This window comes from Gnatocerus cornutus, chromosome 3 (assembly GCF_029298725.1).
Source record: "Gnatocerus cornutus isolate USDA-ARS CGAHR chromosome 3, icGnaCorn1.1, whole genome shotgun sequence".
NCBI classification, from domain to species: domain Eukaryota; kingdom Metazoa; phylum Arthropoda; class Insecta; order Coleoptera; family Tenebrionidae; genus Gnatocerus; species Gnatocerus cornutus.
Genome location: NC_142235.1, coordinates 14,746,653 through 14,769,903, shown reverse-complemented (window position 1 = coordinate 14,769,903; position 23,251 = coordinate 14,746,653). Strand labels below are relative to the sequence as shown.

At 36.3% G+C, this 23,251-nt stretch overlaps 5 protein-coding genes across 5 annotated transcripts; 2 read left to right on the top strand and 3 right to left on the bottom strand.

The window, feature by feature from the left end:
• Nucleotides 1–25: 25 nt before the first annotated feature.
• On the bottom strand, nucleotides 26–7,817 carry LOC148177330 (uncharacterized). Its single transcript, XM_088033311.1, has 7 exons — nucleotides 7,732–7,817; nucleotides 6,959–7,504; nucleotides 6,064–6,909; nucleotides 5,806–5,842; nucleotides 1,812–1,957; nucleotides 953–1,498; nucleotides 26–907 (listed from the first exon to the last, which is right to left on the bottom strand). The coding sequence occupies exons 1-7, from the start codon at nucleotides 7,738–7,740 to the stop codon at nucleotides 62–64; spliced, it is 2,976 nt and encodes a 991-aa protein (XP_087889437.1). The 5' UTR covers nucleotides 7,741–7,817; the 3' UTR covers nucleotides 26–61.
• A 2,245-nt stretch (nucleotides 7,818–10,062) lies between these two features.
• On the top strand, nucleotides 10,063–14,339 carry LOC148177329 (ATP-binding cassette subfamily C member 4-like). Its single transcript, XM_088032195.1, has 6 exons — nucleotides 10,063–10,783; nucleotides 10,826–11,256; nucleotides 11,304–11,460; nucleotides 11,508–13,108; nucleotides 13,154–13,381; nucleotides 13,429–14,339. Exons 1-6 carry the CDS (start codon nucleotides 10,569–10,571, stop codon nucleotides 14,337–14,339), a joined length of 3,543 nt encoding a protein of 1,180 aa, XP_087888321.1. The 5' UTR covers nucleotides 10,063–10,568.
• A 59-nt stretch (nucleotides 14,340–14,398) lies between these two features.
• On the bottom strand, nucleotides 14,399–17,214 carry LOC148177328 (putative multidrug resistance-associated protein lethal(2)03659). Its single transcript, XM_088032273.1, has 3 exons — nucleotides 15,633–17,214; nucleotides 15,358–15,585; nucleotides 14,399–15,311 (listed from the first exon to the last, which is right to left on the bottom strand). The coding sequence occupies exons 1-3, from the start codon at nucleotides 17,056–17,058 to the stop codon at nucleotides 14,410–14,412; spliced, it is 2,556 nt and encodes an 851-aa protein (XP_087888399.1). The 5' UTR covers nucleotides 17,059–17,214; the 3' UTR covers nucleotides 14,399–14,409.
• Nucleotide 17,215: 1 nt separating this feature from the next.
• On the bottom strand, nucleotides 17,216–18,351 carry LOC148177327 (ATP-binding cassette sub-family C member 4-like). Its single transcript, XM_088032274.1, has 3 exons — nucleotides 18,155–18,351; nucleotides 17,893–18,111; nucleotides 17,216–17,846 (listed from the first exon to the last, which is right to left on the bottom strand). Exons 1-3 carry the CDS (start codon nucleotides 18,241–18,243, stop codon nucleotides 17,216–17,218), a joined length of 939 nt encoding a protein of 312 aa, XP_087888400.1. The 5' UTR covers nucleotides 18,244–18,351.
• A 2,596-nt stretch (nucleotides 18,352–20,947) lies between these two features.
• Nucleotides 20,948–22,162, top strand: LOC148177326 (uncharacterized). The gene is made up of 2 exons (XM_088032713.1): nucleotides 20,948–21,594; nucleotides 21,641–22,162. The coding sequence occupies exons 1-2, from the start codon at nucleotides 21,013–21,015 to the stop codon at nucleotides 21,905–21,907; spliced, it is 849 nt and encodes a 282-aa protein (XP_087888839.1). The 5' UTR covers nucleotides 20,948–21,012; the 3' UTR covers nucleotides 21,908–22,162.
• Nucleotides 22,163–23,251: the final 1,089 nt, after the last annotated feature.

Below are 23,251 nucleotides of genomic sequence, written 5' to 3'. Positions count from 1 at the left end.
GTGTATTATCACAAAAAACAGACTATTAAAAAGTATCATAATTGTATCAATCACAGTATAATCAAAACACTTCTTCAAGTTCAACTTTAACAAAAGAATCATCATCGCATTTTTGTAGTAATCTTGGGTAATCAGCCACCGCCACCTCCGCCGCCCATTCGTCGCACAAAAACTTTACCATGTCAAAACTCTCGCACTCTTCCGCCTCCAAAAGCGCGCTTTGTATCGCCGCTCCACCTCCATTCTCCAATAGGAACTCGATCAAATCGGTACTTTCGTTGATCACAGCCCAGGAAAGAGGCGGTTTTCCTCCACCCCCACACTTGACTAGATTCGCCTCCATCACAGTCAAGAATTTGACGATTTTCGCATGTTTACACTTCGCCGCCACCGCCACCGGCGTGTTTCCATCAACTCCGAGTTTGTTGATGTTTGCTCCTTTGGCAACCAGAAGCTTGACTGTTGGGAGGTGGCCAGCAACGACGGCTGTGACTAATGGAAAGTCTCCACTACCGGAAGACTTGTTAACATCGGCGCCGTTGTTGATGAGGAACTCAACGATGGTAGTTTGGCCTTCTTGCGCGGCGTAGATGAGAGGAGTGTTTCCTTTGTCGTCGGAGGTGTTAACATTGACTTTCTTCGACAAGAGGAGTTTGACGGCTTCGAGGTGGCCGCGTTGGATAGCCCACGCTAGTGCAGATTTGCCTTTAGGACCACTTTTGAAGACGTCAGCGTGTTTCCGGAGAAGATATTTCATGATGTCGAGGTGGCCGCGTTTAGTGGCGTGGGCTAAAGGAGTGTTACCGTCGATGGAGGTGCAATTGATGTCGGCGCCACAGGCTAGAGCTTCTCCGATGTGGCGCATGTTGTTGGTCCGGATTTTATCGTAAAAAACTTGGTCCCAACTCTAAAAAAAAAGTTCAATGACCAATTTTTAACAACATTTTCTTACCACAAGCATCTTTGCAACTTCAGGATGGTTATGCTTCACCGCGGCTTCAACCGCCGTCTCCACCTCCCCATTTTTCGGTCCTTTCGAAAGCAAAAATCTCACAGTTGCCAAATGACCAACCATCGCCGCCTCCACCAAAGGCGTATGTCCATCACCGGACACCTTATTGATATCAGCTCCGTTTTTAAACAAAATCCGCGCTAATTTAGGTTGTCCACCTCTAGCTGCGTAGACTAACGCAGTGTTGCCTTTGTCGTCAACACTGTCAATATCTCGATCAAATAAAAGAATTCTGAGAGCATTGCGATCACCACGTTGGATAGCCCAGTATAAAGGAGAATGCCCTTCAAGACCACTTTTAAAAGGATCGGCGTTCTTTCTGAGGAGAAATCGAATAACATCGAGATGACCATTTCTTGTGGCGTTTGCTAGAGGAGTGTTTCCATTAAAGGAAGTGCAGTGGATGTCGGCGCCGGAACACAAAGCTTTTCGGGTGGAAGGGACCATGCCTGAGCAGGCGGCATCGTGAAGAATGCGGTTCCAAGTCTACAACAAAAAGAAATTTTTCGAAAAAGATCCAGATTCGGGGATTTTTATCTGTGAATTTGTTTTAATTGTCCTATCTAATCAGCTATCACTGATAAAACAAAAATATTATTAAAAAAACTACAAAACAATATCGAAGTTTGTTTATTTTTATCTGTGAATTTGTTTTAATTGTCCTATCTAATCAGCTATCACCGATAAAACAAAAATATTATTAAAAAAACTACAAAACAATATCGAAGTTTGTTTGAATATTTTCCATTCTCACAAAAGGGGTCAATTTAAGTGGCTACAGCCATCATTTTTGATTTACTTTCAAACCACTTTTTGTAGAAAATTGTAAAACTATGTAACGAATGCGATCAAGAGAACAGTGACACCACGTCTGACTGTAGAAATTAGGAGAGCTCGACTTTATCAGAAGCGTAGCACAATGTTGCACAAGTTGTTGAAAAATTGCTAATTCAATTAATGCTTTTTAGTGACTTCTCATTGCAGTACGATTTTTCGTGTCAGAATGAAAGTCATTAAAAATCGTTTATCGTTGACCTCTTATTAATGTCGATATTAATGAATCAGTTTGTCTAAAAAAGGATGCGTTAATGGGTGTCATTAACGCTCTCTTTTTCATTATGCAGCTCTTTTTGTAATTTTGACATTTTGACATATGCAACCAGAAATACACACAGAAATAAAACAAAAACTACGGTATTATCTTCAACTATGTTTCTATTTCTGAATATTTACTTTTACTCGGTAATAAACTTGAACATGCATCGTTTGCGCTTTGGACCACTGCAGCCGGTAGGGTATTATCACAATTTTCCAGGTCCATAATTACGACTTCAGCAACAACTTTTTCAAAATGGTGACTGGTGACTTGTTGATAAAATTCGCATGTCATTTTTTTTCAATGGTAATATGTTTTTTTATCATAATGATTTTTCCGTGAAACTCTTGCCCATTTTGTCACCCAAATAAAGGTATTGTGTGGTCAACGATAAAACGTTGTAATAAACTCGTTTGTTAATGGGCGATTAATGATCTCCACTATTAAAGACACTCACTCGCTTCGCTCGTTCGTGCTTTAAACAGTGTCGATCATTAATCGCCTTCATTAACAAACTAGTTTATTAAATAACTATTAGGAATGAAGGTTGTTCAAATATACCGTGGCGGCCAAAATAAAGTGGTACAGGTCTTGGACCACATTTTTCAAAAACTGAGCTGTGTAACACAAGCTTTCAAAGTAGGCACAATAATAATTTTTGTATGCTTAGAAATGACATTAATAAATCAAAAGAAATAAAACGACTTTGATGCATAGTTGTAGACCATTTATACAGTCGTTTGGTTGTTTTATTTCACTTTTAAACGCATCTGCAATTTTCAAAACACCTTTACATTTTAGGCACCCTTAGTAGGTTATTAATTATTCAGGTAGTTTTTATAACGTCCTAATAGTAGTACAAAGTGTTTATAAAAGTTTCTAGCATCAAAGATGGCTCTGATATTTCTGCCATGCACCATTTTGCCGCTTTGTTTTCATAGTGAATGTTCCTATGTTTAAATACATTTAAAATGTCATTCACGTCAACAACGTTTCAGTTACGATTTTGTGTCCAAAACTTTTGATTTTCAGGTTTCAGAGGGCCTATTTTAATTCACATTTCAACAACGAAATCATTTCAATGTTGAAATGTTTGGTTGAAATACGACACGACGCCACCTAGCCGAAACAGCGAAACCTGCTATATGACGTCAACACTCGAAATAATGTTTTCCTACGACCCCATATGAAAGTGGCATTTTCCACACGGTTAAATGACTCCGAAAGTTGATGTTTATGTACGTCCATTTCCGAAAGTAAAAGTCACTAGTGTGATATGAATATATCCGCACAGACCTGTCAAAATTGACAGTTATTTTCAAATACAAATGTAACTCCTAAATTTTTGTCTCTAATATCGACGATTTACTGTAAAACAACATACATAATGGTAAAAATGAATTGGTTAGCTCGTTTTTGACAAATCAGTTTTGACAGGTCTGTGCGGATATATTCATATCACACTAGTGACTTTTACTTTCGGAAATGGATGTACAAAATCATGAACCATCTAAATATGTGGAATACGTCAATTTTTTATGAGGTTGTAGGAAAATGGCATTTAGAATAGATAAGAAATGAACTATTGTCGAAACTTATGGTTTTTTCTTGATGATGAAAGGTCGTAGGAAAAATAGTGTACATAACTCGTCGGAAAGTGTCTTTCTTGCACTCGTGCATCTACTTTTACACTCGTGCGAAATTCGACACTGGCAAACTAGTCGAAATAAAGATTTCAACTTGAAATAATTTGACAGGAAGCTTTTTGAGGTTATATTTAAACTTCAAATGCGTTTTTTAAGATACTAGGCAGAATTGAATAAAAAGTGCGTGAATAATAATAATATACGTAAAAGTACGGTTTTTGTAATTATTTTCAGAAATTCTGATTAAATACACCGAATAATAATAAAAATATATAAAAAATAAAAACATTAATACACATAAATCAGCATTTTAGTGTCTACTTATAAAGAAATAAATAATTTAATATTCAATCGAAAATTCTTTTTGCATTTTATGGCAAGATAGCAAGATAGGTAGTATTCATCAGTATAGTGTGTACGGTGAGAGATTGAATGACAGAAAAATCACTAAATCTACGCGAAAAAAAGTTTACCATACGCGCGAAATTTAAAATAACAAAATAACCCCAGTTACTGACAACCCTGTCAACCCATTTGGCGTAGGAATTTAGTGTTTTTAGTGTATTTTGTAGCATAATTTGCTACCAACCTATATGTCAACTGTCGAAATATCCCAATCTCTCACCGGATAAACTATATTTTTTCGACCTTTGTAATATAATTCGGCATTTTTTTCTTTGTGCTGATAATTTTCAAACTAGGTTTACTATCTGAATGTATTAATTTATTGTAAAAACTTTTATTGTTCAGCTCGTTATGATGTTGTTAGTTCATATTTTTTTCTTAAAATTAGAATAAGAGTTGAGAAAACTAAATAGGTAGGTATGTCAAAAAATATATTCAAAATCAGTACAAAATGTTTTGTAAAAGTTTTTATCCATCCATAAGTTGTTTCAACAACATTATAAAGAAAAAATACAAAAAATTATGTACATAACTTATGTAAAACATTTCAAAATTATTTCAAATTTTACCAATACTACACTTAAAGTGAAAGTCCCTAAATTCTAGGTTAGTAGTGGTTGTAGTTGAAAACTTTTTAGAATCGCTATGAGGGATGTCGCTTTGACGTCATCACATTTCAAACAGTTTTGGTTAAAATGAATTGAACCCCCCAGGTTTCAAACCATAATTAAAACAGTTTTTTTTTTCAAAATTAATTTTGCTCTATGATTGAGCTTAACTGCAAATATCAGTTGATAAATCTAAACCCACATTTGTAATAAGCAGCAAATTTCTTTGACATTTCATAGCCCCACTCTTGATGCTAGAAACTTTTATAAACACCTTGTACAACAACAGTTTAATTTTTGGCCTGGATTACAATGCTGTTCAAAAGCTGTAGACTTTATTTTGGCCGTCACTGTAACGTCATTCAAATGCCGTTGTATAAAACTACACTTACAATGCAAGACTTTGTTAAATTAACGAAACTTAAGATAAAATGCTTGGAAAAAAGACTTTTTCGCAGAAGCGCAATGGTGCCCCAGCATAGTCAAAATCACAACTCTCATGTGCGAATTCCACTAGACTTGCATTCGACTGCTCAATTCTTATTGGTTACCAGAATAAACGCGAATTTTTCAAATTAAACTGTTTTCTTATGATTTTATGAATATATTATACACATGGTGTAGTATTAGAAAAAACAGACTAAGGTAAACGTACCAGTGCTTAACTTTGTCCTAATGACTAATCATTTTTCCCAAAAAACATATAAAACAAGGAAGCAAAGGTTTAATTTTAAAATTCGCCAATATCTGCGTTATCTACACATATTTAGGGCTATTAAAAAAAGCATTCTAATTTCCAAAGTAGATAGAAAGGGTTAAAATCAGCAAGAACATGCCTAATGTTTGGCGAAAAGTTGAAATCGAATAGCAGTAGGTAGAATAGCGGAGTATTTTAAATATGAAGACAACACATATTGGCCGTATGGTAAGTTCAAAATATTGCAATATTAAGATAAGACATCAACATCCATTTAAAACAATTACCTTTTACAGGCAATTATTAAATACTAGGACACACAATTCGACATAGAAACTTACCGCCAGAATTGGGAAAGTTAAAGCGTAACCTCACTTCCTAACATTGACAACTCTTATCACTCTTATGAGCATTATTCGAATTCCACTAGACTTGTAAACGACTGCTCGATTCTTATTAGTAGTTACCAGACTAAACGCGCATTTTTCAAATTAAACAGCTTTCTTATTATTTTATGAATATATACAGGGTGTATTATCACAGAAAACAGACTATTTAAGAGTATCACAATTATATCAATCACAGTATAATCAAAATACTTCTTCAAGTTCAACTTTAACAAAAGAATCATCAGAATCTTCATCGTTTTTTGGTAGTAATCTTTGGTAATCGGCCACCGCCACCTCCGCCGCTCCTTCGTCGCACAAAAACTTCACCATATCAACATTCCCGCATTCTTCCGCCTCCAAAAGCGCGCTTTGTATCGCCGCTCCACCTCCATTCTCCAATAGGAACTCGATCAAATCAGTACTTTCGTTGATCACAGCCCAGGAAAGAGGCGGTTTTCCTCCACCCCCACACTTGACTAGATTCGCCTCCATCACAGTCAAGAATTTGACGATTTCCGCGTGTTTACACTTCGCCGCCACCGCCACCGGCGTGTTTCCATCAACTCCGAGTTTGTTGATGTTTGCTCCTTTGGCAACCAGAAGCTTCACTGTTGGTAGGTGGCCAGCAACGACGGCTGTGACTAATGGAGACTCTCCACTAGCTGAACACTTGTTAACATCGGCGCCGTTGTTGATGAGGAACTCGACGATGGTAGTTTGGCCTTCTTGCGCGGCGTAGATGAGAGGAGTGTTTCCTTTGTCGTCGGAGGTGTTAACATTGACTTTCTTCGACAAGAGGAGTTTGACGGCTTTGAGGTGGCCGCGTTGGATAGCCCACGCTAGTGCAGATTTGCCTTTAGGACCACTTTTGAAGACGTCAGCGTGTTTTTGAAGGAGATATTTCATGATTTTGAAGTGGCCGCGTTTAGTAGCGTTGGCCAAAGGCGTGTTACCGTCGATGGAGGTGCAATCGATGTCGGCACCGCAAGCTAACATCTCTTTGATGTACAGCATGTTATTAGTACGGATGCTATCGTAAAGAATTTGATCCCACGCCTGAAAAAAAAGTTTAAAATAAGCACAGTAAACCACTAAAATGTGTTACCACAAGCATCTTTGCAATCTCAGGGTGTTTATGCCCCATTGCCACCTCAATCGCCGTTTCCACTCCCTCACTTTTCGACCCTTTTGAAAGCAAAAATCTCACAGTTGCCTCATGACCCGCCATCGCCGCCTCCACCAAAGGCGAGTGCCCACTTTCGGACACCTTATTAATATCAGCTCCATTATGAAGCAAAATCTGCGCTAATTTGGTTTGTCCATCTCTAACTGCGTAGATTAATGCAGTGTTGCCTTTATCGTCAACACTGTCAATATCGAGATTAGATAAAAGAAGTTTGACGGCACTGCGATGACCACGACGAACAGCCCAGTATAAAGGAGAGTGTCCTTCCGGACCACTTTTGAAAGGATCGGCGTTGTTTTGAAGGAGAAATCGCATAACTTCGAGATGACCACTTCTTGTGGCGTTTGTTAGAGGAGTGTTGCCGTTGAAGGAGGTGGAGTGGATGTCGGCGCCGGAAGATAAAGCTTTTTGGACGGAAAGGAGGTTGCCTGAACGGACGGTATCGTGAAGAACGTGGTTCCAGTTCTACAACAACCAAAGAGGAAAACTTAGACTGGAGGAATATTTCGAAACGGAATGAGTTTTAGCCGTGAATTGGTTTTAATTGACCTATCTAATCAGTAATCACCGACAAAATTAGAAACTATGTCCTTGAAGTTTGTTTACATATTACGCAATATTGTGACATTTTATTGTCTTTTACGACAATAACCGCCGAATTTAAATGGCTATTGGTAAAAATTTTGACTTACTTTATCCATGGTTGTGATCACATTCAAACCACTTTTTGTGAAAAATTGTAAGACTGGGCGACGTAAAGTGAACCGAACAGTGACGCGAACTGAGAGTGGAAATTGAAAGAGCGCGGTTTTATTAGGAGCGCAGCACAATGTTGCACAATTGTTGTAAAATTGCTCGATCGAATTTTTAGTGTATTTCGTTGTAAATTTGATAAATAGGATGTACACACAAAAATTGAGTGATTTTTAAAAAATGAAACGTAAATGTAGAATCTGAAGAAAGTATACAAATATTCAAAGAAAAGGGAAGAATTTAAATAATACCTCACTTTATATTACGTAACATTAATCTGAAAATAGTAAAATTTGTAGGTTTTACTCCTTTCGACGTTTTAAGCAATTGTGTCAAAATTCAAAATTTTAGAGCAAAAAATAGATTTTTTTTAAATTTTCCATTTAGAAACGAATAAAAACTTTCTATTGCATCTTGTAACTTTGACAGATTTAATCCGAAAACAGTAAAATTAACACGTTTTACCTTTATCGACTTTTTTATTAACTGTGTCAAAACTCAAAGTTTTAGAGCAAGAAACAAAAATTTTAGAAATTTTTTATTTGGAGATTACCGAAAATTTCTAGCAATGCTTATTAAATTTCGTAACTTTGGCAGTTGTAATCCGAAACCAGTAAAATTGGAAAGGTACACAAATTTTGATTCCTTAATTAATTGTGCCAAAACTCAAAATTTTAGAACAAGAAAGAAGAGTTTTTAGAAATTATTGTGTGTGGTAACGGACCAAAAATGTACATCACTTTTTATAACGTCTTGTAACTTTGCCAGTTTCAATCTGAAACAAACAAAATTTGCAGGTTTTACCACTTTAGACTTTTTTATCAACTGTCCCAAAATTCAAAATTTTTAAGCAATAGAATTTTTGAACGTTTTCGTTTCGAGACAAACCAAAAATTTAGCTTTCTTTTAATTCTCGTAACTTTGTCAGTTTTAATTCAAAAATAGTAAAATTTGCAGATTTTACTAGTTACGACTTTTTTAGCAACTGAGCCAAAATTCACAATTTTAGAACAAAAGACAAACATTTTTGAAATTTTTTATTTGGAGTTGAACCAATAATTTATACCACTTTTTATTATTAGATTCCGTAACTATGAAAGTTCTAGTCTAAAAATTGTAAAATTTGTAGGTTTTACTACTTTTAATTTATTTATAAACTAGGCCAAAACTCAAAATTCCAGCGCAAAAAACAGGATTTTTAAAACTTTTCGATCTAGAGACGTACCAATATTTTTACGTTCTGTAACATCGACAGTTTTAACTCGAATCTAGTAAAATTTGGAGGTTTTACTAGTTTTGATTCTTTTGTAAATTGTGCCAAAACTCAAAATTTTAGAGCAAAAAACAGATTTTTTAGAAATTCTCTATTTGGAGACAAATCAAAAATGTTTACTATTTTTTATTACGTCTCGTAACTTTGGCAGTTTCAATCTAAAAGCAGTAAATTTTAAATGTTTTACCTCTTTAGACTAATTTATTAACTGAACCAAAACTCAACATTTTAGAGCAAAATTAGAAATTTTCAATTTGGAAACAAATCAAAAATTTTTAGCTTGTTTTAGTTCAAGTTTTAATCCAAAACCAGTTTTATTTTGGAGGTTTTACTAGATTTTACCGCCAATGAAACGTAAGCAGACGTCATATCAATTGCGAGGTAAATTTAATTTTATTAAATTATTGTGTAAATCGGCCTTTAGTCTCTTTGTACGGTTTTCTTATTTTTCAAAGTTGGTATAAAATACTGTAATATTTTCTTAATGAAAATGCTAGTAAACAATGAAAATGACACTAGACCAATAAATTGCACAATTTTATGTAACCTGTAAATTTTTTGTATTTTCCTTTTTTAAATTATATTTCTCTCATTTTTTTCTTTTTTCTCTTTTTTTTTCAGATTATTTGAATGTCTTATTCACATTTTTCTAATTCTTTGGACTTTGGATTTTGCATTGTTTTAACTCCAACAATTTTGTTTTGAATCAATCGATTTTTTTAAATTTTTAACATTTTTCTTACATTGCTGATTTTTTCGATTTTTTTTTCGACTGAAAATGCTTTTCGTATTTTATTGAATCTGTCAACATTTTTGCATTTCTTCTTAAAAGTTAATAGATATTTGAAATTTTCTTATAATTTAAAATTCACATTACAAATCTAAAAAAATATGAAAACGGATTGTTTTTTTATTTCATCAAGGTTTAGTTGTGTCTTGCCCTTTTGAACACCGTTCAAAAATAACAGCTAAATTTATTGAAGGTGAATAGATAATTATGCAGATTCAAAAAGTACAAAAACTAATAAAATTTTAGCATTATCATTATTAGAAGGTCAGAACCACAAATAAAAATTTGTTGGAAATAGAAAACACATGACGAAATGAAGACTAAGAAGTTTGTGATAAACAAACCTGCGAAAATTCAAAATGATGGCCATTCCAGTGATAAAGCAAATTTTTTATCACATTTTTTATTTTGGTAAGTACTCTTTCCGCTAAAAAGAAAAATGTTTGTCAAGCGATTTTTTTTATTTTTTTTGTTAATTTTTTATTTTTATTTTAGTTTCCCAGATGTTCTTCTTTATCTTTCGATAGTATTCTTTTCATGTGCTATCAACTTTCGTTCCTTTTTTTCTTAATCAATATATTCTACTTCTGTTCTTTCTTCTTCTATATTATTTTTCTTTCTGTACTTTTTGTGTACAATAAACATTTTGTTCTTTTTTTTCTGGTAGGAATTCTTTTTTCTTTAAGATTATTTTTAGTTGGCAGCTCCCCATCATGTGGAAGATAAAAAGAAACAAGATTACCACCGCCGATTTCGCCACTGTCCCTAAAAATTTGAACTCTCGTCTTCTGGGGAAAAAACTCAAAAAAAACTGGGACAAACAACAACTTCTGAAAAAACCGTCTTTAGCCACAGCTTTATTCCAGACTTTCCGCCTGGAACTGCTGTTATTTGGAGGAATTTTTTTCGCCAGTGATATCACCATAACGTAAGTAAAAGACCTCAAATCTTCTCACTAAATTTTTCTTAGGATCGTCCAACCGGTCTACTTACGAAAACTGCTAAACTATTTCACCCCCAATCAAGCCACAGTAACCAAAAACGAAGCGTACTTCTACAGTTCCGTGATAATTCTCGCAACTTTGCTCAAAGTCGTTACTTTCCAATTTTTCATGCTGCATTTTGGCACCACTGGGATGAAAATGCGGACGGCGTGCAGTTCTCTTCTATACCAACATCTCCTGACTGTTCGAAAGTCGCGTTTGCAGAAACTGACGTCAGGTTTTATTCTCAACCTCTTCTCCAACACAGTCGATAGGTTTGACAGAGCCGTTCTTTACGTCCAAATTCTCTGGACGTCGATCATCAAAGTTATTATGTTAACTGTCATCATTTACATCTGGGGAGGTTGGAGGGCCACCGTTGGTACTACCATTTTGTACGGTTTTCTTATTTTTCAAAGTTGGTACCACTTTCGTGTTTTTATATAGTAATTTTGTGTTTTGAAGGTTTTATCGGGAAAATGATCAGATCCAGGATGAGGAAAATGGCGGTCGAGAAAGACTTCAGAATCAGGATTATCAGTGATGTTATTTCCGGTATCCGAACCATCAAAATGTACGCTTGGGAAAAGTACTTTTCTGATCGTATTGAAACTGCGAGGAGGTTTGCTTACACTATTGAAGTACCATTTTGTAAAATTTCGCTTTTAGAGAAGAACTCAAACACGTCACTTCTTCTAATCATTTACAGACTGCCAACGTGGCGGCTGTTATATATTTTGACAAGTTCCCGGTGTATAGCTATATGGTGTTGGCAGTACTGGCGAAATCTCTAGATGTAAAGTTGATATTCATGATTATAAGCGCAATGGACCTCATTAAAGTCGCCGTAATGTTTATAAGCATCAGCTTGAATAACTTATCGGAACTGAAGACGAGCTTTGAGAGGATCCAGGAGTTTCTGCTCAACTCTGAAGAAGACGAAGTACTGAAAGAAACACGTGGAAAAGGTCTTATTGTTAAGAACTTAACCGCAAAGTGGAACTCATCTTTAGTTTTAAAGAACATTGACTTTGAGGCTTTTGCCGGTCAATTGGTGGCCATCATCGGTAGCGCTGGCAGTGGTAAATCCACTCTTCTTCAGGCAGTACTAAGAGAACCAACAGTTAGTGGTACCATCGAAGTTGGAGGCTCCCTTTCTTACGCTTCTCAAGAACCTTGGATTATTCCGGCGACTCTCCGAGCCAACATTATTTTTGGTGAAAAGGAAGACGAGGTGAAGTACCGGAGAGTCCTAAGAGTTTGTGCTTTAGAGTACGACCTTGCTCTTTTTCCTCATGGAGATAACACTTTAGTTGGAGAGCGAGGAGTCATGTTGAGTGGAGGGCAGAAAGCTAGAGTCGGTTTGGCAAGAGCTGTTTACAAAGACTCTGACGTATATCTTTTGGATGATCCTCTAGCTGCAGTGGATGCGTCCGTCGCCACTCAAATCTTCACAGAGTGTCTTCTTGGTTACCTGAAAGAAAAAACAGTGGTGTTGGTCACGCACCAGCTCAGATTCTTGAGTAGTGTGGACAAGATCTATCTTCTTGAAGATGGAGAAGTGAAGAGTTGGGGAAAATACGAAAATCTTCAATCTCTCATTGGAAGGTCTCTTCAAAGTTATGAAGAGAAGCAAGTTGAAACTAGTGAGATGAAGCGAGAAGAGAAGAAACAAGTTGAGGTTGAAGAAGACGAAGGTGACTCTACCATGAATAGATACAGGAGTTATCTTCTGTCCAGCGGCCACTGGTCTCTTCTTCTACTCCAGGTACTACTCTTCATTCTCTGTCAATGTTGCTTGAGCGGAACGAGCTTTTTCTTGACGTTCTGGATCAATACCAGAGAGACAGTTTTAAAGTTCACCGATTTGAACTTCCTCGAAGTCTACACTGCTCTTATTCTGGCCTCCATTTTTGTTTCTCACTTAAGCACGTCGTTCTATACATGGTGTGGAAGAAAAATCTCTATTAATCTTCATAAGAACCTTTTCGTTAAGACCCTTCAAGCTTCCATGAAGTTCTTCGATCATCACGCCTCTGGAAGACTCGTTGGTAGATTTTCCAGAGACCTGGGGGTCATCGACGAAGTTATCCCAAAAGTACTCTACGAACTGATCCGGCAATGTAGTTTTATTGTCGGCGCGTGTATTATTATTATAATTGTAAACTACTGGATGGTGTTTCCAACAGTTGCGCTGTTGGTACTCTTCTATATCATCCAGTGGTTGTTTGCTCCAAGTCTTGGCTTCCTAAGAAAAACTGCAGCGACAAGTTGGTACCAAAGTAGTACCTGCTGATTCTTAGATTTGCTTTCAGGGAAAAGTCCAATTTTTACCCATGTCACCACCACAATTCAGGGACTACCAACCATCAGAGCTCTGGAAGCAGAATCAAAATTTTTATCGTCGTACCATGACAGCCAGGACTCTTTTAACACCATTGAGTATACCGAAGAAGCTTTATACTTTTGCTTCGGGTTTTGGGCAGACCTGGTGTGCGCCATGTACACAATTATTGTCGTTTTGATCACCATGGGCATGAAAGGTACTTTTTAATCTCCTCCAGATGCCTGTTGACGTTTTTTTCTTTAGATACTGCTGTTGGTAACGTTGGACTGTCTCTCACCCAATCATTTCTTATTATGTGCTCCGCTCAATACGCATTAAAACTATACGGCCAGCTCGATTCTTTCATGTCTTGTGTAGAACGCGTGGTCAAATACACTGATCTAGACGTAGAGAAAGACGAAGAACACTCCCAAGTCCCGGAGTCTTGGCCTTCCGAAGGAAAAGTAGTCTTCGATTCCTTGTCGCTGCGGTACGACTATGACAAGCCTTTGGTACTAAACCAAGTAAACTTAACAATCCAACCTGGAGAAAAACTCGGCATTGTTGGTAGAACTGGAGCCGGAAAGTCTTCTTTGGTCTCTACCCTCTTCCGCTTGTACGACTTCCAAGGACGAATCTTAATCGATGATGTCGACACGAAACTCGTTTCTTTGAAGACGTTGAGATCTAGACTGGCAGTGATTCCTCAAGATCCTGTTTTCTTCCCGGGGACTCTTCGCCAGAACTTGGATCCTTTCGGGGAGTTTGAAGATGGTAAATTCTGGAGTGTCCTAGAGGACGTTAGGTTGAAAACATTCGTTTCTAATTTACCATTGGGGTTAGAGAGTCCGATTTTGGAAGGCGGAGGAAACTTCAGTGTTGGTCAAAGACAACTCTTGTGTTTAGTTCGGGCGATTTTGAAGAACGCCAAAATTGTGGTGTTTGATGAAGCAACGGCCAATGTCGATCTGGAGACTGATGAGATTATCCAAGCTACAATTAGACGGAGGTTTAAGAAATCGACGGTTTTGACCATTGCTCATCGTCTGGATACCATCATGGATTCCGATAAAATCTTAGTCATGGAAGACGGAAGAGTTGTTGAGTTTGGGGCTACAAAAGAACTCTTGCGAAATGGTAACAGTGCTTTCTATCAGTATGTCAATCAGAAATAAAAGTCTTTGTGGTCTTTATTGGGATTTTATTCCACCTAAATTTCCACACTTAGGTGGAGTTAAATAAATTTTATTTATGATAAACAAGGTTGTAGAAGTACCCTTGAGGATCCTCCAAAAGCTCTTTTCTGTTGCCATACTCTACAACTTGACCTCCATCCATAACAAGAATTTTGTCGTAGTCCATCACAGTGTCCAACCGATGCGCAATCGTCAAAACCGTGGCTTCTTCAAATCTTCGTCTGATGGTACCTTGAATGAGTCCATCCGTCTCCAAATCAACGTTAGCTGTAGCTTCATCTAGTACCACAATTCTTGCTTTCTTCAAAATCGCTCTGACTAAGCACAAAAGTTGTCTCTGACCAACACTGAAATTCCCTCCACTTTCCAAAATGGTACTCTCCAAGCCTGAAGGTAGTTGCAAAACAAACTCTTTAAGCCGCACATCATGTAAGACGCTCCACAAATCGTGCTCTTGGTACTCATCAAAAGGATCCAAATTCTTTCGAAGAGTCCCTGTAAAGAAGACGGGATCTTGAGGAATCACTGCCATTCTAGACCTCAGCGCCTTCAAAGAAACAGATTTTGTGTCAACGCCATCGATTAGAATCTTTCCTTGGAAGTCGTAAAAGCGAAAGAGGGCGGAGACCAACGAGGATTTTCCGGCTCCAGTTCTACCAACTATCCCTATTTTTTCCCCTGTTTGGATTTCCAAACTGATGTTCTTGAGGACTGGCAGGTCTGAGTACCGCATTACCACCGAATCAAAGACGATTCTTCCTTCAGACGGCCACAGAGGAGAGACACTGCAAAAATTCGCGGGTTCTGCCTCTAGATCGGAATACTGCACGATACGTTCCACTGAAGTCATGGCGGAGTCGAGATCTCCAAAGACTTTCATTGCAGCTTGAGCACTGCCTATTAAAAGGAACGATTGGGTGATGGCCAGTCCGGCGGTACCAACGAAAGTATCTAGAAATTACTACGTCGTGAAAGTGTTTAGGTAAGTGGTACCAACCTTCCATGCTTAGCACAGAAAAGATTACTATTGCTGAGTACAAAGCACAGGCGAGGTCCACCCAAAACGCGTAACCAAAGTACAGAGCTTTCTGTAAGTACTCCATGGAGTTAAAGGAGTTCTGGTACTCATCAAACTTCGAAAGAGCTTTCGTTTGGGCGTTCATCGCCTTGATGGTTGCTAACCCATCAATGGTTGTGGAAACATGAGCGAACGTCGGGCTGCGCCCTGGAAGAGTACCCATCAACTTGGCCTTCGGTACTGCTTGTACTTACTGATTGCAGATATTCTCTTGGTGTAGTTTAGAGCGGGCGCAAAGAACAACAAGAAGACGTAGAATAATCCATAGAGAACCACCGTTGGAATAAGTATCCAGTAGTTGACCACTACGACCAAAAGACATGCTGCAACTATCGCAAGATACTGAGAAACCATCTGGAAAAGTAGTTTTGGAAGGTATCCATCCACTACTCCCATATCTCTGGAAAACCTGTTAAGAATAGGCCCGGAGGTGTGATAATCAAAAGACTTCATAGACGCTCGTAAAGTTGTCTTCAGAAGATTATCGTGCAGATTTGTTGAACACTTCTTGGTGCAGTTGATAAAAGACCACGAGCTCAAATGGGCGAAGACTACTAATAAGAAGATCAACACACTGTAAATGTACAAGAAGTGAGTGTTGGTCTTGTGGTCAACCCAAAACGACAAGAACCAGTCGGATGCGCTTATAAGAATTTGGGTGAAGATTGCAAGAAAAAGCTCGGTAAAAATATAGTACCAATGACCACTTGCTAAAAAGTACGACTTGTATCTACTGGTGTTGGTACCACTCATGGTTTCTTTGACTTCAGTTTGTAGACTAGTTGGTGGTAAGTTTACGTTGGCAACCTTCAGAAGCTTGTCCTGGAAGCTCGGTAAAGTTCCAATAAGACCCCCGAGCTCTTGGTAAGTACCACAGCACTTTACTTTTCCGTTTTCAAGAAGGTAGATCTTGTCCACTGCCCTGAGGAAGTTTAACTGGTGCGTGGCTAAAATTACAGTTTTGTTCTTGAGGTAGCCTAGAAAACACTTCCTGAAGATAAAACTAGCCACGGAGGCATCAACCGCTGCTAGAGGATCATCCAAAACATAGATATCCGCGTCTCTGTAGATCGCTCTAGCTAAATTGACTCTAGTTTTTTGCCCTCCACTCAACATAACACCTCTTTCACCAACCAGAGTGTTGTCACCGAAAGGAAGAAGAGACACGTCGAGTTCCAGAGCACATACTCGAAGTACCGCGCGGTACCGTTCATTCTCTTCGTCTCCCAACAGTATGTTTTCTTTAAGACTCGTTGGTACGATCCACGGTTCTTGAGAAGCGTAAGAAACTGTACCACCTACAGAAAGAGTACCAAGAACTGGTAGTTCCCGCAGTATTGCTTGAAGCAGAGTAGATTTTCCACTTCCGGAAGCGCCGATGATGGCCACCAAGTCCCCGGAAGACGCTTCAAAGTGAACGTCGTTAAGTACTGTTGGTGTCTCCCACTTTGCACTAAAGTGTGCTGTTATTTTACCATTCAAACCACGACTGTAGTGCTCCTCCAGTTCTTGGTTTATCATTAAGAAAGTTTGGATCCTTCTAATACTTGCTAGGATTTCTGAGAAGTTGTTAACACCGGAAGTCAAGTACTTTAGACAGGTTTTGATCAAGTCCATCATAGTTAAGGTGGTGAACACCACTTGGGGGTTTAAGACGGTACCACCACAGATTGACAACACGAGATAGATGTAAATAGGAATTTTGGTCAAGTATGTGGTGAAAGTGGAGTTGAGATTTTGGAGTTGGTTTGCTTTGGTTATGTACTTTTGTTCTTTACTAAAAGAGACAATTAATATTTGGAACGAGAGCAGATACGAACCTTCTGGTTTTGTTGACCACGTTCTGAAAGGAAGTCTCCCAAGCAAACATTTTGATGGTTTTGATACCAGAGACTATGTTACTGATAATGCGAATCCTATGGTCTGTTTCTTGGGCCGCTTTAATTCTCGTGGTACCCAAAGTGTGGAAGAAGTAGCATTGCAAAAGAAGAAACACGTATAATATTGTGGTACCAACAGCAGCCTGCCAACCAAACCATAGGAAAAGTACCACTGTTACCAACACCAGCTTAAGAAGACCATTACAAATAGAATAGAGGCAAGACAAAGAGTTTGGTAATCTATCAACGTCATTAGAAAGAAGATTAACAATTTGCCCCAAGCTGGTCTTCTGGATGGTACTTTTTTTGGCTTCAAGAATCGTCTTGTAGATCAAAGACGAGCACGAAGATCGCATTTTGAAGCCCGTGCTCACATTTTTGAAAATAAAGAACTGGTCGGTGAACACTTTGAGTAATATTGCCAGTACCACCATTCCACCATGGAAGTATGCTTCTTGTATGGTAACTAAAGCTTGATCTGGAGCGAAGTACTTCAATAGTTGGTTCAAAGAGAATGGTTGCAAGAAACTAACAGATTTAGGAGTAGAAAGAAGTTTTGATTTGTGGTACTTACGTGGATGCCACATCTAGGAAAAAAAATAAAATTCCCCACGAAACAAACTCAAATCCAAAAGTTCGGACGAGTGCATTTGTTAAAGACGGTTTTTCCTTCGCCCAAGTCTCTTCGAGTTTTGCTCCTAATTCTGCAGACTCGTGGTGTTTTGGTGGTATTACGAAATCGTCTTCTTCAAATTGTTTGTTTTTGAAGTTCCAAGCTACCTGAAGCTGCCAACTAACTTCTCTTAGATTTTTCTTTCACAGGTCTTAATAGTTACCAAAATAAAAGACGGCTAAGAATACTAGTTTGGTCTTTTGGGTGTCGTTTTTCTGTTACTTTGAGCGTCTTTCTGCTTCTAGTTTTCATTTTTTATGACTTTACAATTTTGTAAATAGTTTATAATTATTATAGTGTGATAAAGAGGAGAGGGGGGCGATTGATAATAAATATTCACTCCACTCAGACCGCAACCGGTTCGTTATGCAGCAATAATGATAATATTACAAGATTTAGAAAAAATTTTATATGATAAAAGTAGTTGTGCAATAATTCCACAGTTGCGCTTAGTTGTACCAACTATTCAACTCTAATTAAGACAGATATTAATATGACAAAAATTATCAAAAATACAATTTATTCCCAAACGCCAAATAGGCTACCGGACACCAGAAAAATCGATGCATTTTATTATGTTTATGAGTTACGTATACGCATGAATCAATTACCAAACAGATTTTTTGTTCTCCAAATGTCGGAATTATTAGCTAAATATTCGTTTCAAATCCAGCTTCGCGGTGTTAGTTTAAATAAGTCTTTAGTGACTACGTCATAACTCCTTTCTATGCATATGAATTGAGAAAACGCATATGTCAACGGAATGTTGGATTGGTGAGAGTGAGATAGAGTAATCGTTATGATTCCTAACTGGTTTCCGGTTTATAGCACACTTGCGTCAACCAATCAGAAGTTTTGTTTTCATAAGTCAGCTCAGGAATCATCTGCAAAAAACGTCATCTGTTCATTTTCGCTTTTCGATTATTGGAGCACTAAAGTAAGAAAGATACAAAAACTACAACAATTCCCGTTCTGCACATACATTTTATGCATTCATAATCATAACCTCAATTCAAACTCAACTTCATGGTTTTCACCAATGACCTTGGCATTGCCTGTAGCCAATTGGCGTCGACTTAAGAGTTGTTACGTCACCAAGGCGCGTGTTTGAAACTGTCCATTTTTTAAACTTTTTTTTTTGGTATAAATAAATTGCGCAAAAAAATGAACACTGATTTTTAATGTTTTCAGACTAAACATTTACTTTTTAAAATAAAAAAAAAACAGTTCGGTAGCCTATTGCGTCAAAAAATGCTGACGCGCGTCGATCATCAGCGCAATAATTTAACAGTGGAGGAGTTTTTAAACTTTGATTTCAGGAGAGACCTGCCATTTTAACTTGCTTTATAATGCATGTAAAAACGAATTCTTATGAGTTTTTAACTTGTTTCAATGTGTACGTGTCTTTTTGGAATTTTCAACTATTATAATGTCCTCAATTTTAATCTGTAAAACTTGGGATACTTGGTAAAACCGGCTAGCTTTAAACATTCATTTATTCATTCATTAATTCTATCATTCATTCATTCATTCATTCATTCATTCATTCATTCATTCATTCATTCATTCATTCATTCATTCATTCATTCATTCATTCATTCATTCATTCATTCATTCATTCATTCATTTATTTATTTATTCAATTAAGACAGTTGTTTCAAATTACAGAATCTGAGATTTTATTAAAAAAGATTTTGCATTCTTTGACTTTTAAATCTTTGGATTCTTCAACTTTTTTCAGTTTTCCCGTTTTTTGCATTTACGTATTGGATTTTACAGAAAATTTAAAGAAAAATCTAAACTAACTCAAAAAAAAATTAAAGAAAACTTATGCACATTTTATAAAAAATAAATATAAATCTAAAAAGAATTTAGAAAATTTAAATAGAAAAATCTAGACTAAATCTAAAGAAAATCTAGAGAATAAACAGAAATTTACGAATACCTAAAATTAATCTAAAACTAGCTAGAAACTCAAATAACAATCAAAAAAAAGAAATCATAAAAAATCTGGAGAATCCAATGACAAGAGACAAAATTAGAGGAAAATCTAAAGAGAAATAAATAAATTAGAGAGATGATTTAGAAAGAAAATTTAGGAAACAGAATTTTAGGAAAATCTGAAGAAACCCTGGAGCATCTAAGAAAATTTAGACCAAAATCTAAAGAGAATTCAGAAAATCTAAAGTAATTATAAAAAAACTGAAGTTACTTTCGAAAGGACTTTACAGTTCAAAGTCAAGTTAAAGAAAATCTAAAAGGAAATTATAGAAAACCAAAATTTAATTAAAATTAGTTGTAGAGTTTAAAGAAATCAAATGAAAATTTAAACAAAAAGACACAAAAAAATGTAAAGAGCATAATCTGGTAAGTTTTGCAGAAATTTAAAATATTCTAGAAATTAATCAAAAGAACTTCTCATAAAATAGAGAATTTACAAAATTAAGAACAGTCTAATATAAATTTAATGAATTTAATGTATATTCAAAGAATCATATTCAAAAATCTAAAAAATATAAATTTAAAGATTTCTTGAATTTATTAAAGTATCTAAAACAAATTAAATGCATCGAAAAGAATCTATAGAATCTTAAAAACAACGAAAATCGAAAAATTTAAACCGATAATTTTAGAGGAACTCAAAGAGAACTCGTGACGCATTTTCCTAGGAAATTACAACACAACCCAACTAAATTTTTAATGCCACTTATCACACACCCAATCACCCTCATTTGCGTAACAACCCGCATAAAACACGCCACCACCAGTCACACAATGACTTTTAAATTATTGTCACTCGTTTTCAAATTCGGGCGATTTTTAGCCCTCACCCCATCCTCAATCACCTCAAGATCGAACACATTTCTTCAAAAACTCTTCATTTCTATAGTTTGTGCTTTCGTTACTTCGATCGGAGTTCTATCTATAATTTCTAAAGATTTTTACCAAGATTACATTCATATTAAAATCGTCGTCTATTATCTTCACGATTTCTTACTGTATGCTCTACTTTTTTACACGATGATGGTTCTAGGAATAACGAAACGTCACCTCTGGAACGAAATGATAGATATTTTGGAAAAGTCGGAGCAATTGGATTTGGAACGCACCTCTCGTTTTCCTTATTACTTTGAATTTTTAGTTGTTATTCTAGCGCAAGTTGGAGTAACTGCTTATTTTGTCGTGTTAAATTACTACGAGAAAGGAACGTCGTTTCTGCTAGAAGATGGCGCTGAAATGGTGCAGTACGCCTTGAACGTGTACTACAAATATGTTCTGTACGTTATTTTATCTATGATTCTCGCGCGCTACAAGAATTTGAAACAACTTTTTGCAACTTACATAGAAACGCAGCGGAAAATTAAAACTGTGTCTTCGTACGAAGACTCGTTTATTTTCATCCAACAAGTCGAACAAAAAATTATTTTGTTGAAAAAGACAGTGAATCTGTTCAACTCGATGTTTGGATGGCCTCTGTTTATTATCATCGCTTTTTCAACAACGGAAATTGTGCATACAATTGACGAAGCGATGTTTGAAAGTAAAGATATGTCTCTTGTAGATATGATTATGGTGAATGCAATTGCAGTAGGGTGGACTCTGGTGAGATTTTTTTTCTTAATTTAATTGTTGTAACTTTTTTTTTTAGTTTGGTACCAGTGCTCTTATTCTGAGATGTTCTTCAATAAGTCAAACATGTCAAGAGATTGCTGAGCTTACGTTTGACTTAAGAAGCGTTTTTAATAATAAGGTGCAGGAAAATTATAAGATGGTGGATTTGTCCGATTTTGTGGCGAAAAATGTGCCGAGATTTACTGCTGCTAATTTTTTTGAAATTGACAGGTCTACGCTTTTGAGCATGCTGGGAACGGTCACAACGTTTGTTATTATAATGATACAGTTTACAAAGACTTGAAATGTTTATCTATGACGTTATATACTCATTATACAACTAGTTTAATAATAGAGCAATTTTTCATTATACAACTTATTTTGGTGACTTATCAAAAATATTTAGTCACTTGTCAAACTGGAGGTGAGCGGTCGTAGATAAAACGTTGTACATCACATGTGAGCTCAGTAGTAATGTAAATAACTTTTTTTTTATTTGGTGCTTTAAGAGTTACATTAGAGCATTGTTTTTACATTTTTCCGATGCATTAAGATGCTCTTTATAATAACACTTTTGTGTGAGTTAGAACGCTTGTCAAATCTATAAAATTGATCCAATAATAAAAGGTATTTGTTGACAGTTGTTATTTGAATGACTTTTCACCAACTTAAAAGTTCTAGGAAAAAAGTCCCTATATGGAAATTTGATGAGAATTATTGAAAATAGTAGATCTAGATTTTTTTTATTTAGTTTTAGACTTTTTTTTTTGTGTTCAAAATTTTCTTTTCTTTTTATCGTGACTGGTCATTGAGTCTGATATTTCGCCCGAAAAACCGGCTTGGTAAATTGATGAAAATGACTGATCGTGCAAAAAGATTTAAAGAATCTAAAAAGTCAAAAAGTCTATACAGGGTCCGGCAACACTTGTGTCCACCCCCAAAATCGTCTTTAATTTTAAAGATAAAATTTTGAAAATTTGCATACGCTTACAGTTGACAAAGCTCTAGAAGCTGACGCAAAAATTTGTTTTTTATCACCAATAGTTTTGGCGTCGCGACGCCTTAAAAATGTAATTTTTATTTAATTGTAAGGGTTTGTGATATCAACCCCTAATTTAATTTTGTTTGAATATAAATGTGTTAAAAATATCTCAGTTGTTATTTTAGATTCAATGCAAATTGTCTTCAAAATTTGAGAAAAAAATGCTGTTTTATCAAGTTAGTTTTCAATTTCATTACGTCAAAGTTGGGAACTACGTTTACACCCATCTGTCAACATCTTGTGTCACAAATGACATCTGTCCTTTGGCCCGCTTTAGATTGTAACAAAAGTCTTAATTAGTGAAATTGTCGCTTTGTCGATGTTAATTAACGATTTCTGGTGTCTATAAAGTGCAACATGCCCGTGTTAATCAAAATTAACCTTTGTAAAAGTGAATAAAGTGACTTGTGAAATTTTGGTGTAAACGTAGTTTGCCACTGCGCTGTCATAATTTTAAAAACTAACTTGATAAAACAGCGTTTTTTTCGCAAATTTTGAAGACAATTTGCATTAGATTTAAAATAAAAATTCAGATATTTATATCACTGTTATGTTGAAAAAAAATTGAATTCGCGAATATTTCCGCAAAAACTCAAAAGTCGCTAA

What these genes read in the sequence shown, in the direction of transcription:
- LOC148177330 (XM_088033311.1), bottom strand. An exon ending in AGATTGCAAAGATGCTTGTG is followed by an intron (nt 6,910 to 6,958) that starts GTAACACATTTT and finishes CTTTTTTTTCAG; the next exon opens with GCGTGGGATCAAATTCTTTA. An exon ending in TTAAAGTTGAACTTGAAGAA is followed by an intron (nt 5,843 to 6,063) that starts GTATTTTGATTA and finishes TGTCAATGTTAG; the next exon opens with GAAGTGAGGTTACGCTTTAA.
- LOC148177329 (XM_088032195.1), top strand. Translation starts at nt 10,569, where the DNA reads ATGTGGAAGATAAAAAGAAACAAGATTACCACCGCCGATTTCGCCACT. An exon ending in GCCAGTGATATCACCATAAC is followed by an intron (nt 10,784 to 10,825) that starts GTAAGTAAAAGA and finishes AATTTTTCTTAG; the next exon opens with GATCGTCCAACCGGTCTACT. An exon ending in AAGAAAAACTGCAGCGACAA is followed by an intron (nt 13,109 to 13,153) that starts GTTGGTACCAAA and finishes ATTTGCTTTCAG; the next exon opens with GGAAAAGTCCAATTTTTACC.
- LOC148177328 (XM_088032273.1), bottom strand. Translation starts at nt 17,058, where the DNA reads ATGATGGACTTGATCAAAACCTGTCTAAAGTACTTGACTTCCGGTGTT. An exon ending in CAAGAGAATATCTGCAATCA is followed by an intron (nt 15,586 to 15,632) that starts GTAAGTACAAGC and finishes GTACTCTTCCAG; the next exon opens with GGCGCAGCCCGACGTTCGCT. An exon ending in TTCTGTGCTAAGCATGGAAG is followed by an intron (nt 15,312 to 15,357) that starts GTTGGTACCACT and finishes AGTAATTTCTAG; the next exon opens with ATACTTTCGTTGGTACCGCC.
- LOC148177327 (XM_088032274.1), bottom strand. Translation starts at nt 18,243, where the DNA reads ATGAAAACTAGAAGCAGAAAGACGCTCAAAGTAACAGAAAAACGACAC. An exon ending in CTTAGCCGTCTTTTATTTTG is followed by an intron (nt 18,112 to 18,154) that starts GTAACTATTAAG and finishes AAGAGAAGTTAG; the next exon opens with TTGGCAGCTTCAGGTAGCTT. An exon ending in TTCCTAGATGTGGCATCCAC is followed by an intron (nt 17,847 to 17,892) that starts GTAAGTACCACA and finishes TAAATCTGTTAG; the next exon opens with TTTCTTGCAACCATTCTCTT.
- LOC148177326 (XM_088032713.1), top strand. Translation starts at nt 21,013, where the DNA reads ATGATGGTTCTAGGAATAACGAAACGTCACCTCTGGAACGAAATGATA. An exon ending in TTGCAGTAGGGTGGACTCTG is followed by an intron (nt 21,595 to 21,640) that starts GTGAGATTTTTT and finishes TTTTTTTTTTAG; the next exon opens with TTTGGTACCAGTGCTCTTAT.